Raw genomic sequence first — 14,988 nt, forward strand, 5'->3', positions numbered from 1 at the left:
ACTCTACTTTAGCAAGACCTGAAAATTTAAGAGAACTAATTGAGTTACAATGGGTCAAATGAGGAGAATAGCATAAGTGGTGATTCAGTGAAAGATAATGAAGGGTGTCAAGGGGAAGGAAAAATAAATTTCCTTGGCCCAAGCATAAAGTACAAATTGTGGTTGAGTGGTGGATCAGGAAATTAGTTATGGGAACTCAGTAAGTCAAGTACCATTAAAGGACTCAAGTTTAAATCAATAATTTTACTTTGACCCAAGAAGAAAGTGGAAGTGATTCTAGGCTTTTGGGACAAGAAATGATCAGATCAAACAATACTCAAGGAAGGAAATCTTGTGAAGCAAGCCTCTGCAAAGAACTGAGTGAAGGGCTGCATTAGTGGGCTACAGAAGAGGAGTTGAGAAGATTCTTATACTTGATTCCAGTATAAAAACAAATATAAATAAATTTTGTTTATTTATAAATAAATAAAAATTTATTTATTTATTTATTAATAAATTTATCTATTTATAGATAAATAGATAAATTATGGGATGACTTTTCCAAGGATGACAAGAGATAGCAAACAAAGAAATAAATCAACATTTCTCTTGATGAGAAACGTTAATAGAAGTATGCCTGAGGGATGTAGCTGAAACTAGTTTTATTTAACATTCTGAAAACCATCTGGAGATGGTGGTATTCACTGAAATAAAGCAATATATTTTAATACTGTTTCACAAAAGCAGAATTACTACTGGTTAGTACTAAATATTTCCTGTAAGAGACATACTCAATTTTACTTTCATCCTTCACTCGTATTTCATTCTAGACCTTCGTTTTATTTTTCATCCTCTACTCTTTCCTGTTTTGTATCTTTGTGTGTGTGTGTGTGTGTGTGTGTGTGTGTGTGTCTTAATGGAGGTACTGAGGATTGAACCCAGGACCTTGTGCATGTTAAGCATGTGCTCTACAACTGAGCTATACCCATCCACCTTTTAGAGCTGTTTTTCTGTTTGTGTGTGTGTGTGTATTGTTTTTTGTTTTTTAATTTTGGGGGGGGGAGGTAGTAAGGTTTACTTGTTTATTTATTTTTTAAATGGAGGTACTGGGGATTGAACCCAGGACCTCGTGCATGCTAAGCACACACTCTACCACTGAGCTACATCCTTCCCTCTACTCTTTTCTGACCCCCCACCTTGTTCAGGATTCACACTCCAGTGCTGGGAAGATCAGTGACAGGGTGAGGATGTCTGGTTTGCACATTACTCGAATATTTAATGGTTTATATATAAACCATAACTAAATGACCCCGAATAAAAAGAGCTCCCTCAAAGCCCCCATATCAAAATGCCACATTATTTTTAATGTGTAGATTTTCAGAAAATTAGTATGTGAGCTACAGTTTTAAAAAGAAAAAGAAATTATATTAATAAAACAATGGATTTTGAGCTCTCAGGAGAAATGTAAGAAAGGAAGTATGGAATCAGGATCAATTCTGTTAGGATTTAAAATCTGTGAGGGCAGGGTCTGTATCTCACTTGTCCTTTGCCCTGTATTTAGCAAACATTTAGCTAGTATTTGCTGAATTGAAAGAGGCCAGTAAGATAAAGTAAATCATTCAGGTAAGTATGGAATTAAATTTAAAAATCACTATTTTATTCTTACTCAATATTAAATCTAAGGCTGGAGCTCTGGTTGTTGTACTTAAACAAACAAGCTAAACAAGACAAATGAAGCTGGAAGAAAGGTTTGGGGCTGCAAAAAAATCTTGTTGACAAGTAGCATGACCAGAAAACAGAGTCTTCAGCTTACAAAATGAAAACAGTTGAAATAAACAAATAGATAAATAGTTTTATGATGCATGTGAATAGGATTTATATTCACCAAATACTGGTGTACAGGAACTAAGGGAGATAGTCTCAAAGTCTTAGAAAGTTAATCTGAGGCCAAATGAAAGGAATTCTTTCTTTAGCAGACAGCTTCACGGGTGTACAGACTACGCACTGGCCCAGGGTCCCGTGCTTAGAAGAGCCTGTGCTTAGAAGGGCCTGTGCTTAGAAGGGCCTGTGCTTGGTTCAATGCTCTGCTGCCAAGGTCTTGAGATTCTTAATCATTTATGAACAAGGCACCCCAAATTTTCATTTTGTACTGGGACCTGTGATTATGTATGTGGTCTTGCAGTAACATGAAAAAATTATTCATCCTAAGAATTGTTGAGGTTAACAGTATCAACGGGGTAAAATGAGTTTGGACAAATTAATGAATTAATGTAGAATTCTTTAATGAGAGTCTGCTTTTGAAAAGCTAAAGACATTTTGGGTTTTCTCAAACCTTTGAGGATGATGTAATAAGGGCAGCTACCAACAGAGGGCCTAACAGAGAATGAAATCACCTTTCTCATTATTGTCTATCTGAAATCCAGAGACATGGAACTGCTATAAATTTGAGTAAACAATGAATTGCCATAGAAATACTGGACAATTATTTTTCAAAGCAGGAAAAATTTAAAACAATGATTAATAAACAGAATTTTGGGTGAAATGTGACACTTCTCTCCCTTTTTCTCAGCATTTAAAATAAGTAAGTTTATTGGATTGCTCTGTATGACCCAGTTTTGTCTCTCTCCAGTTTTCCTGGCAGCTTCCTTGTTCTAATCACTTGAACAATCTTACTCCTTTCCCAGTTAGACAGAAATCAGAATTTACGACTAGAAGACATTTCAGAGCACGAAGAAGATCCTCAAAAACTAAACCTGACTGTGGAGGGCTGCCCCAGGACAGTCATTTCAACCCTGCGCATGTTAGAAAAGCTACTTAGAATCTGGAATTCTTGAAATTTACTCTTGGAAAATTAAAGAGAACATTAAAAAGTAACTAGATATGCTTGCTAAATGTATCATACAGGCCCCATGTAACGAATCTGATGGGAAAACAAACTTTCTCTCAAAAAGGCCACTGGATTTTAAAGTTACAATAATCTTACACCAAAATTTACCAACAAAAACCTTGGGGTAAATGCAACAGGGCTCTCCAGTTAAAATCAATCAGGGGACTTAATGTAACAGTAGCCTCCTCATACACATTATTATTTAGAAAAGCAGACTATTTCTAAAAATGTCAAGGCTGCCTTTTCCAAGTGAAGATAAATGCCCCTGGAGAAGAGTCTGTGGGAAAATACCTGACTTTTCTGTTTAGAACATTCAGTTCTATTTTCTAATTAACTTAAGGCAGAAGTCCTCAAAGTATGGTCCTTGAGCCACCATCATCACCTGAGACTTGCTGAAAATGCAAATTCTCAGGTCTCAGTCTAACACTTCCTAAAACATGAACTCTGGGGGTGAGGGGGTCCAGTAGTTTGTAGTTTAACAAGAACCCCAGTGATTCTGATAATCACTGAAGTCTGAGACTACTGTCTTAGGCAGGTAAATACAAGGCTGTTTAGCACCTAAAATTGAGGATCTTTTGTGATTTCAATTTCTAAACAAGCAGTCAGATACAAGAACACCAAAGTTCAGAGACTGGCTTGGAGGACCATAAACACTGAGTAAGATTCACTCAGAAGACGACAAAAATAGAAAAAAACAACACAATAAGTATTTGAAGACATGTACTATAAAATAAGAAACATTTAAAAACTTTATAGTAAGATAACATGCTTTTCATTTGTTGCCAGTATTTTAAATAGAAGTGTCTTGAATATTAATATATAAACATTAATATATCCACTAATAGAGGCCAATTGGTGATGATTTTTATCTTTCATAACTGTTTCTATCGCTGAAGAGTGCCATCTTATTTTTAACACAGAAATAATGTATTGCTTTAAAATCAGGATTTGAAAACACATTACGATAAAGAAATCGATTAGAAACAACAAAACATGCATTAGGTAACCAGGAACTGCACTGAAAAAGATACACCACTCACATATTCCATTATGTAAATGAATTCAAAGATATTTCATGACTGATCAGCTAGAAGGGACATAATGATTTATAATTCAAATAACTGAGCACTGAAATCAAATTGAGTTAATATCTATTTCTAAATATGCAAACCTGAAATAATTGTTAAAAAATATAAATCAATGTACCCATGTTGAAATCATTCCTATCCTTTGGTATGAAATGCTATAGCTTTTAAACTTTTATCTAATAAGCTTTCTGAAAATATGTTTTTTTTATTAACTTCAAGAAGAAGTACTCAAAAGCAATAAGTAACTTGCAAAATAAAAGGTTATAATCTTAGGATTAAAGAATATAAAAGATAAAAGGTGATAGGAAAGCATCTTAAGTAGCAGATACAAATAAATTAGGCATTATGCAAATTATACAAAAAAGAATACAAATCAAATTAATTTTATATCAGATTTCAATTTCAACCTAAAAAATAGGGTAAATCTAAACAATAGATATGTGCTATAAAATAACACAGGCTTCTTTCTAGATAATATGCTCTCGAAGTAATTCATTGTGAAAAGGCCAGAGTTTGCAATACTAGGAAGTACTTATAAACCACTTCATATGTTAGAAATAGAGTATTTCAGCATTATTATTAAAAAAATACAGGTTGAGTTTTTTTTTTAATAAGAAAAAATACATATCTTAAAAAGCCAAAATGACCACTGGAATTGGGTTGTACATCACTTTCCAGTAAAAAGGAAAAACAGCCTGGACAGGTGTAATTTATCATTTTTCTGATTTAATATCAAAGAAATATATTAAAATAATAAAAAGAATCCTGAAATCCTCAAAATTTGTAGTGATAAATAGCCCTCCCTGTCTTTATTGCATTATACCTACTAACAGAAATATTGCATGGTGGATTTTGCCAGACAAGGACGATTATTTTCCAATAAAAAGTTGCATATTAAATTCCAGCACAAAAGTGGGTGTCTAATACTTTGGAAATCTTTTATGGCTTGCCAAAGAACGCAATTTTAAACTTAACTAATACAAACATATTCCTGGAGTGAACCTACATTAAAGATTTCCATCCAATGCCACCCAGTTTCAGAATGTTGTCCTCATATTAAAACATCAGCTAATCTTAGCGGTTAACTAAACCAACACTGATTTTTCACAACTCCTATGTATTTGATAGCTAACATATAAAAGATAATCTATATGCTTCTCTCTCATTGATTGAAATATAATAGTATCAATGATAATCTAATAAGAAAGGATGATTTTGGCTTTAGATTTTAAAAATCTGCTAAGTAGATACCTAAATATTTAATGCGTACTGGGAAATCTTATTTTAGAGTAAATAATATTTTGATTTGGTGGGGGAAATCAAAGTGGTCAGAAAGCTTATAATTTCCTTTCTGTTACTCTTTTGTGCCTCTTTACTAAGGAAAATAATATTCTTTTCAATTGAAGAACATTGAAGAAATGTTCTGGCTCTAAGGAATTCAGTTTTTACAAAATAATATTCTTAAAACATTTTTATCTTCTTAAAACTAGTTACATGCTTTCTTTTGAAACAAGAACATCCTGACAATTATGAAAAATCATGGACTAAGACATGTAGTCGCATACTTTCTCATCCATTTACAAACCTGGGTGAGTATAAACATAACTTGAGTTAGAAATCTATATGTCTATATAAATTCAATTGTGACACTGAATAAAATGCTTCATATTATGTAGCTAACATAAATCTTTCAAAAATATGTATTTATAGATAAGGCTAAATGAAAGGCTTTTTATTAAAAAAAATAAAAAATTGTAAATAAGTAAATTACCTGGCTAATAGAAAAATTGTAAATAAGTAAATTACCTGGCTAATAGAATGCACCTGTTAGGTTGTTTATGTACATTATCAGATATATAGTAAAAAGGATATCCAACAGAAAGGTCATTTAGGAACTGAAGCGTCCTTGAAATTACAGGCTCACATCTTCCCCAGTACTTAAGGTTTGTAACACTAAACATAAAAAAAAAAAAATTTAATTATGATTAAAGTATTTGCTTGCAAAGGGAGAACATGGAAATACACATACATTCCTGTAAGTTAGATGACCTAAATCACAAATATCTCACAAAGTGAAAAGTGGGTTTAAATTCCAATGGAACATTTTCTAGTCTATTCTTTTTATAGCGTATACAAAATTATACACAATCAATGCACAATGAACATTGCTCTCCAAATGGTGTATTATTCTATAAATTTAGTTTTATAAATTAAAAAAGTTGTCTAACTGTTTCACAAAGAAACATCAAGTTTGTATCCAAAACAAACCTATTAGGGAGTGAGAGCAGGAGTTACAAAGCAAGTCAAATAGAGGCTTATAGTTACTGCCAAGAAACCAACCATCAAACTTGTGGCTCCAAAACTCACCTCTTATGATCATGGCTGTTTATCTAACTTTCTTATCTGTAAGCAAGACAGTGCTATCTATCTGTTATACGGATCAAGTAGGATTTCAAGTGGAGGCATGTAAGTTTAGGCAAAGTATACAAAGTTATGTCTATGGCCTGAAAGTAGTTAATTCTGCTAAGACTATAAGGATAATTTAAGGACAGTTTCCACGGATTATGTCTCTGATAGCCATAGGTTTCTGCTGGTATCAATGAATGCCCGGCCTGAAGGCAATCAAATCTCTCTCAATCATTCTAATTTGCAATAATATCTTGAGTTGGTCTTTAAAATTGAGCATTTTCTTTTTAATTAAAAAAAAGCTGCCCAATTGAACTGAAGAGTCAAAGTCTGTAAAATTTTCAAAACCACATTTTGATATTGCATACTGCAGTTGAATGGATACCTTGACAAATAATTCTTTTTGGATGGTGAATTTTAAATATGTGAAATGAAGTTTCAAATAAGAACAATGCTACTATTCTAAGAATTAAAGCATAATTTAAAGTCTTTTATTAAAAATTAGTATTTATGAGGAGATTTAAACACAGTATAAAGATCTACTAGTTCAGAACAACAATAAAAGAAAAATCAAAGAACCAAAGCAGAAACTCACATTTTTGTCATGAATGTTTCTAGAACATGGTTATCATCTGTTATTCCTAAGACTTCTGACATACGGGCATATACCTGCATGAAAACATTTAATTGTTAAAAACTTTGTCTTTAACATATATTTTCAAAAGACTATTCCAACTGAACAAATGTAAAGATTCAATGCATTGTTATATCCTCCACACTGAAGTAGGAAATGAGTGGGGAGAACAAACTAAGAATTAAATTTTTTAAAATACAATTTATAGATTTACCCTCCTCTTTTTCTTCCAGGAAGCACTTCCCTTATTTTGAAACATACACACACCCACACAAACCCACATTCACAGACTCATTTTATTCCCAGCATACCACATATTTTTTTTCTCAAAGTGGTAACAAACCACCCCTTTCTTAAAGATGAGCATCTGCAGGTAAAGTGAGTGCCTCAATAAAAGACTCCAACGTTAAAAAAAATTTCCATTGGTTCCAGATTTTAGCAAATCAGCAAATAATTCAGGATTCTGTTAGGTAGTTGTAAAAATAAGGATTGCAAAAATAAGAGGAAGTTAAAGAATTTATAGAAATTCTCCTCAAATATCTCTCAATAAGCTCCCCCAAATATAGAGATAGGTCTTACTTTCCATGCTGCAACTGGAATCCCAGGATCAGGGATTCTCTGCTGAATACATCGGGGCCTGAGAATCCACCAAGCTTCCAATTAGGGAGTGTTGGCTGTGGAGTTTGGGGTGCAACATTTCTGTCCCAACCCAAGCTACACTGAGCTTATAAACACATATCCCACTTCAAGTGGGAAAATGCCACCGGCAGCCAATGGGAATATTCCCTAAATAGCCTGGCAAAGCTGAGAGGTGGGTTGACACCTTCACACTCCCTGATGCTCTGGTGTGATTCCAGGTTATATCTGCCAGACGCCAGCTGTATGGGATTTCTCTTCTCTGATTTGACCCCCTGTGATTGTGTTCTCTCGTTCTCTCGTGATCTGCCTATTTTCTACGGTATGGCAACTTAGCTTTCACTCACTCAGCCTTTTGTTTTTCATATGTAAATACTACCTTGATATACTGTCATAGGTGGTGAAAACGAGCAAAAAAAAAAAAAAAAAAATCACAGAACAACCACAAATCATCCAGAGTTACATGGTAATACAGAGGAGGAAAGCTGTTTGCTGCAGAGATCTCATACTTGGATTTTAAACACAACCAGAAGCTTGTGTTCCAGGGTTTTGACTTAAGTCCTATGACCAGAAGCTCCTCGGGCCAGCAGAGTGAATCAGAGGGAGAGTGAGAGGGAGAGGAGGGGGCAAATGAAAGAAGAGGTAGAAGAGTAGAGGGGAGAAGCTGGATGAGAGAGAAAGAAAGGGAAATTGAGATTCAAATTCCTGTTGCCTCTTCTGTTAACTTCCGAGTCCTACAGAAGAGCATTTCAATTACTGCATCTGTGTCTCTGTTCACAAGAGTAGGCCTTCATCTCTTGTAAGACTGAAGCTATCACTGTAACATATTTGCAGGGAAGAGGGAGCTAGGAAGAAAGAACCCAGGGACGTTAGTTACCACCAACCCTCAATGATCAGAAACCTTTAAGCACATAGATGGCTCAAAGGAAGAATGTTTGTAAAACATGATCTTATCTCAACATGATCCAAAACCTCTCTCATGAATGAGAGTGAACTGAGTCCCATGGAAAATCTGATACTGATATGATTAATAGCACACAAGGCCCTTCACAACTTGGCCCCAACCTACCTCATCTTCTACTGTTTCCCTCAACCTGAAGCCATAATGAAACGTTCATGAAATACTGAGGCTTCTCATGCAGTTACAGATCTCTATGAGTTTACACACTGTTCATTTTTCCTGAATTGGCTTTCCTCCTTCTCTTCCTCTGATTCTCATTCAAAACAAGGCATCTCTGAAGCCTTCCTTGCCTTTCCAGGCTGTGTGAGTCGCCCTCTCCTTTATGCTCCTACAGTATCTGGTCCATTCCTCTAGCACGATGCTTTCCACACTGTAATTGTTTGGGTGTTCATCTCACTCAACACTCTGTATTTTTGTAAAACAAAATTTTACATTTTCAAGACTCTGCAAATGCTGTTTTTTTAATGGCAAAGACCAGAATTAACCTGATTTTGATTTTGTCTATGCCACCTTGAATAATAAAAATATAAAATGTGATTTTAAGTGTTTAAGACATTTTAACATTTTAAATACATTTTTTTACTGACAGTTCTTACAAGGAAGTTTTCTGCTGTGTCCCTGGCATTTATGAAAGGAGGAAGCTAAGCAGGCAGGTCTGTTGTGCTCTGCTGTCAAAACAGTTTCTCAAAGCATCAGATTTGACCCAATAAGGTACTAGAAAAAACAGTCAACATTGACACATGGCAGTGCTTTAATCCACAATTATCCTTGTAACTTGCACCATTCCTTTTATCATCCATTAGCTTTGATTCCCATTATCCCATCTAGAACTGTGTCAACGCTTCTGTCCCTAGGGATTTCTCTCCACTACCAGGATCTGACAGTCAGGCTTGAGTACTAAACAGGATCATTACCTCTTAAATCCACTTATCTGATCTACTGAATAGTAAATTGAAAAGCTCATTAAGAGCAACAATCTGATTTGTTTTCACGTGTGACAGGGTCATTTAAAATCAATGTATGATTACTGCATTTCTTTTAAAAGGCTGTCTCACGTTTTCCAAGGAGCCTTATCAGTCAGAGAACATGCAGATAATGTGAAAATGTCTTCAAAGATCTGAAATGCAATTATACTGCAGACATACATAATTTTGGGGGTGAGAAGTAATTTGTCCAGTGAGAAAATATCTATAAAATTGTTTATCGTAAAGCACAAGTCAATGAAAGTTTCCTACAGAAAAAATTCTAACACAATATTTAGGGGTTTTCAACATTTTCTAAAACTTCCATCACTCCACCAAAAATAATTTTTATGACAGCAAGAAGAAATTATATCACAATATGTACTCATTTTAAGGAAAGAAATAGGAGCTGGCACAGGAGTGAAAGAAAACGAAAAAAACCTCACTTTCAGCTCACAGATTCCCAACCTTTTATTTTATAATCAACTAAGACAATTTGATCTTAGTGAAAAATAAGCAAAAATCTAAGAAATAAGAGACCAAGCCCACTTGTGCTGTTCATCCATCTTTGAAGGATACAATAAAGTTGAATAAATGGTTATGCCTTTGGTTATGTATTTCACATAATTAGAGATATACACATTGTAAGTTAGTTTTTGCCCATTAGCCTGTAATTCCTCCCTTTCTTCCTTTAAAAAAAAAGATGCTTATATTTTATTAGACTACAAACTTCCTGAGAGCAGAGATGATGCTCTCTTATCTCCCACGCATAACACTCAATAAATGTTTGTTAAATGAATAAAAGAATGTAACGTTAAAATGCGCGTTTTGGCTGATTCCATTTCATTCACAGTTTTTTAACAAAAGGAAAACAACGAACAAAAGGTGTGTTTTTTATACAGAACTTATTTTTCCCTGTAAAAATAATGTATCCCAAATTCGACTCACTGAAGAACCATCTATAAAATTTTATTATTTAAAAAGATGTAGTGTTAATACTTGAATAATATTTCTGGAAGAAATTCTCCCTATAGGTTCACTAAGAAGAGCTCTCCTCCTCTGGATACTCAAAGCATCCATTGTTGCCAGCCTGTTAGTGGCACTTCTAAAGTAACAGCATATGATCTTGTTGAGTATTCATTTTCCATGTTAAAAGGTTTCCTCTATTACTTCAAGCATGTGCTGTCTGAGGGCAGGGAAAATGACTATTTCTCTTAACATCTCCAGAAGTACTGAGAACACTGTCTTGATAAACTTAGCAACATAGATAAAGCTCAGGCTTTGGTCCCAAAGATAACTGGGTTTGGATCCTGGATCTGCCACTCACTATGTGTTACTGAAAGTCTCTGAATCTTGGTTTTTTTGCCTGAAAAATAGGAATAATAATAAAACCTACTTTATAGGCTTTGGGGAAGATTAAATAATGACATCTATCTAACACAGAGCCTGGCATTCAATAGCTACTCAACAAACGCTGCTCTCCTTCCTACTCCTTTTTACAGTCCCTTTCTCATATCAGGTGCTAATACTGTCGGCTAATGTCTTTCCAACAGAAGACTCATTACTAAAAAATACCAGAAGGGTAAGAAGGTGATAACCTTGAAGATTTACACCCAGAAAAAAGGTTAAAACAAATAAAATTTTGAAATTTGCATTAGCTGTGAAATCTCTAAATATATTCAATTAACACATTCTAATCACGGTCAGAAATGACATTCGCTAACGGCATAGAGCTTCAAAATTTCATGATACAAAACAAAATTCTTTCTACTTCTAAGTAGTTATTGCCTTAGAAGCTAAAAAAAATTAACCGTTTTAACCAGTCATCCATCTCTTTGACTCCTGAAATACATGAAATTGTTAGAAATGTAAGAAATTATCATTATTACAGACTTAAGGAGGCATGCTCCTAAAAAACTGCCCTAATATGTTTGTTTTCTTATCTCTATTCATTTTACTGTGAAGGTTTTTTTAAACTTCAGAAAAAAGCATTTAGACAAACACATACCGCTTCAATGACCTTCAACATGTTCAATATGCTTCAATATGTTCTCTCACTTCTCAAATATTGCCTGTGTATATGCAGGTAGTTTATATGATTTCACATCTGGTTTTTAAAAGGGAAGCCAGACAAGATAAGAAAACCAGACAAGGGAATACATATACAAACAGCAATAAGATTCTGAGTTGTAAATTTAATTTAATAAAGAATAAAAGCATGTGCTGCAATAATTTTTAAATTGCTTTCTTCTTCCAATCCTAATCCTTGGTCTTGAGTATCTGCAGCATTGTCTCTAACATTCTGGTTATAACTTTGAAGAAACTAATTATGTCAATCCTTAAATTTGAAGTAGATTACAGAACTGGGAAACCCAGAATATTAGTTCCTAAAGGTTGTATGGATATATAATGACAGTTACAGAAATTCAATAACAGCCCTCTATGAAATGTACTCAAAAGCACCACATGAAACAAATTAAGAAGAACAATGAATCTCTCATTCTGTGCAAATAAGAAAATAAGAGAAAACACTGGTTCTATAGGTTTTCATAAGAGTTGTTATAATGAATTAAGATTTTGGATAATGAATCTTCAGAAAATTACAGTAAGTTAATACCCTTAGGCCTTCTATAAATGTTTAAGACGTTATAACTTTTCCAAGAGCTTTTATAAGCAGGCTCAACGCAGAAAATTAGCAGTGCTATAGAAATCAACAACAAAGTATTTTGCCATCAGATGACATACTTTCCTGAAACAATTTAGTCTAAAACATTTGCATCCAGTAATATAAAATTGATACCATAAAATTAAAATAAAAAACCCCAACAACTGTGAATTTTAAAGTATTGCTTCAATCTATTGAAATGATGTATAAATCAAGATTTTTAACCAAATATAATTTGGTATAACAAAACCTGTCACTGGAAAGGATCCAATATAATAAAAGCATTAGAGTTCCTGAGGAAAAGAATTTTGGAACTGAGTATGAACTCACTTATGAGTAAAAAACCAATTTCCATATTTTTGTCTCAGGTTTTAAGTGCCCTTGAGGCCAATGCAGTGCGTTCTATATGAGAACCCATTAAAGTGAAAGCTAGGGGAGAGAGGAGCAGGAGAAGGGTACGAGGAAGCTAATAGAGCATCTAATGACTTGGATCTAAACAGTTTGGAGCTAAAGATACTGAGCTTTTTCATGAACGTTTGAAGAAAAATAAAACATGATCATCACAATTAACTTGTGACCGCATCAAGAGAATTAATGGTACAAACAACATTTTTGCATATTAAATGCAAAAACCTAGTGATAATTAATAGATCCACATTATTCTTGACTAATTTTTCCACATCATTTAAAATAGCATCACAAAATACAGGACCAAAATTAGGTGAAAAATCTTTTGTCAAAACTTGATTTTAAAGCCATAATTTACGTCGGAAACCAAGTGGCAAAAGGTTAGGAATCCGCTTGCCCCATTCAGTGGAATACAGAATGGCATCTGATAAAGAAAAGCTGGTTATGGAAATACAAAATAAATGTGAATATTAAATATTTATTTCAATTAGAATATCTGAACCCACCATCTGTGGTGGCCATCTTGCTAAGGGGACATGTACCTAACAAATCTCTTAAGAGGCGTTCCCAATCTGCTTGAATAAGCTATTGTATAAGAAAACTTGGAGCGACCACTTTGGCCTCGCATTTCCTTCGCTCCACATCCTGTGGCACAAAGCATGAACTCAGCAGGCTGGGGTTCAGGGCTGCCTGCTGCCTTGTGATAATCCCCTCTCCCAGTAGGGGCCTCCACTGATGCATGGCTAAGAACATGCTTCCTCTTTTGCTTGCACCCCAGTGGGGTTTCCATTCCTAACTTGGGCCCAAATCCAGATTGCTAAGGAAGGGTTCCAGATGCTGCCAGAGATATTTTTCGATTGGTTTCTAAACAATAATCTATTAGAAAGAGGAGTAAAGGTACAGTGTGAAAACCAGCAATACTGGTAATTTTGGAGAGATTCTTTCCTTCCCACCCCTGACCAGATCTAAGGTCTAACTACCACCTGTTCAACAGAAGCTGGCTGTTTGCCTCATTTTCCTTCAGGGAGCCACTGACTAAGGATCTTCACCAGCGTGAACCTAATGCCTCCCGACAGGCCTTCACTAGCCAAGAGGGACCCGGGTCGAGCGCACCAGTTATTGGTCACAGGACACACAGCCCATAGAAAGACTCCCGTGGTGCAACCAGCTGAAAGCCAACTAGAGAAGATGGGGAGTGTACATTTGTCCTGACACAGCTTTGCTCCTGCTGGCTGCCAACTCATTCCACGTCTGAAGCCAAGCTTCTGTTAAACTAGTCTTCTGTGGCTAAATCCAAGGTAAAGCCTTGGGTAAATATATTATCTTCCCAGGTTCAGACAATAAGAAGCTAACCATGGCTATGGCACAAGGTTATTGGAAGAAGGCTTCATTAATTTTGGTGGAAGGTTTTGAAATCATGGTCTGAAGGGGCATCTCAGGCATTTTATTTATAATTCTTTGCAGTAGCAAATTTATAAGATGACATGATTAGATTTTGGAGCAATGAACTGATGCTGGATGAAATTTGTGAGAGGGTGATGGCAGAGGTGGGGAACTGGGAAGTAAAAGATTTTGTTTAATTTCTTATACCTCTTAAAGGTATCAGCCAGAAACATATTCTGGTACAAGAGACACACGTGCTCTAGACACTGCTCAGTAACATGCTATTCAATGAGTAACTGGTTAGAACTGGTCACTTCAGAAATGCTATAATCAAGAACCTAGGCTGCTTTCACACCACGCAATCAAACTAAACAGAGGCTTTGCAGTTAATACTGCTTATTAGCTGACTATTGAACACTTAATTATAAAATATGCACACTACAGGATTAACACAGTGCATAAAAAAGGGAATCAAGACAACGCACCCTTACACTTCTCACTGTGCACGTGCCTAATTTAATCATAACAGTCTTGGGCTGTGGTGAGATAAGTATAAAGACTAGTGATCCACCACAATAGCCAGCAGCTCAACTCACCTTAACTATTTTCCAAGCCTTCTCTGGAACTCTGGACACATCACTCCTCAGGCGTACAACCTAAAAAGCACAGAGTTTAGGCACCTGCCACCTGGTGTCAGGGATAAGGGAAGATCAGAAGGCCTTCCCAACTTCAGATATAGGGAGAATGTGGCTCAGGATATTTATGGCTGTCACTTAAAATATTCATGGGGCTTTGACTTTATTCTGGAGGCTATGAGTATAGGCATAGTGAAGTGCTGTTCAAAGCCTGGATGTGGTTATATGGATTACAATGGGTTTGCGTCCATGAAATAATTCAAGAAACCAATTACTAAAAGATAGCCCTAAAAAAGAACAAATTATAAATAACACCTGACAGAACTATTTTTAAGAAGCTCTTA

At 35.1% G+C, this 14,988-nt stretch overlaps 1 protein-coding gene across 9 annotated transcripts in view; it reads right to left on the reverse strand.

Moving 5' to 3' along the window:
• The window catches only part of RANBP17 (RAN binding protein 17), a 275,746-nt gene that overhangs the window by 83,927 nt on the left and 176,831 nt on the right, over nucleotides 1-14,988 (reverse strand). For 8 of the 9 annotated variants that reach the window (XR_004314233.1, XR_004314237.1, XR_004314235.1 and 5 more), the window contains exons 15-17: nucleotides 14,606-14,665; nucleotides 6,956-7,029; nucleotides 5,827-5,907 (exon numbers count right to left, since the gene is read on the reverse strand). Coding sequence is in view for 3 of the 9 variants with exons in the window: in XM_032465106.1 (XP_032320997.1) it covers nucleotides 5,827-5,907; nucleotides 6,956-7,029; nucleotides 14,606-14,665 (215 nt within the window). In the remaining 6 variants the exon portion in view is untranslated. The remainder of the gene's footprint in view (nucleotides 1-5,826; nucleotides 5,908-6,955; nucleotides 7,030-14,605; nucleotides 14,666-14,988) is intronic. The other variant, XM_032465107.1, reaches the window with a different exon arrangement.

Source organism: Camelus ferus, chromosome 22 (genome assembly GCF_009834535.1).
Source record: "Camelus ferus isolate YT-003-E chromosome 22, BCGSAC_Cfer_1.0, whole genome shotgun sequence".
Classification (NCBI taxonomy): domain Eukaryota; kingdom Metazoa; phylum Chordata; class Mammalia; order Artiodactyla; family Camelidae; genus Camelus; species Camelus ferus.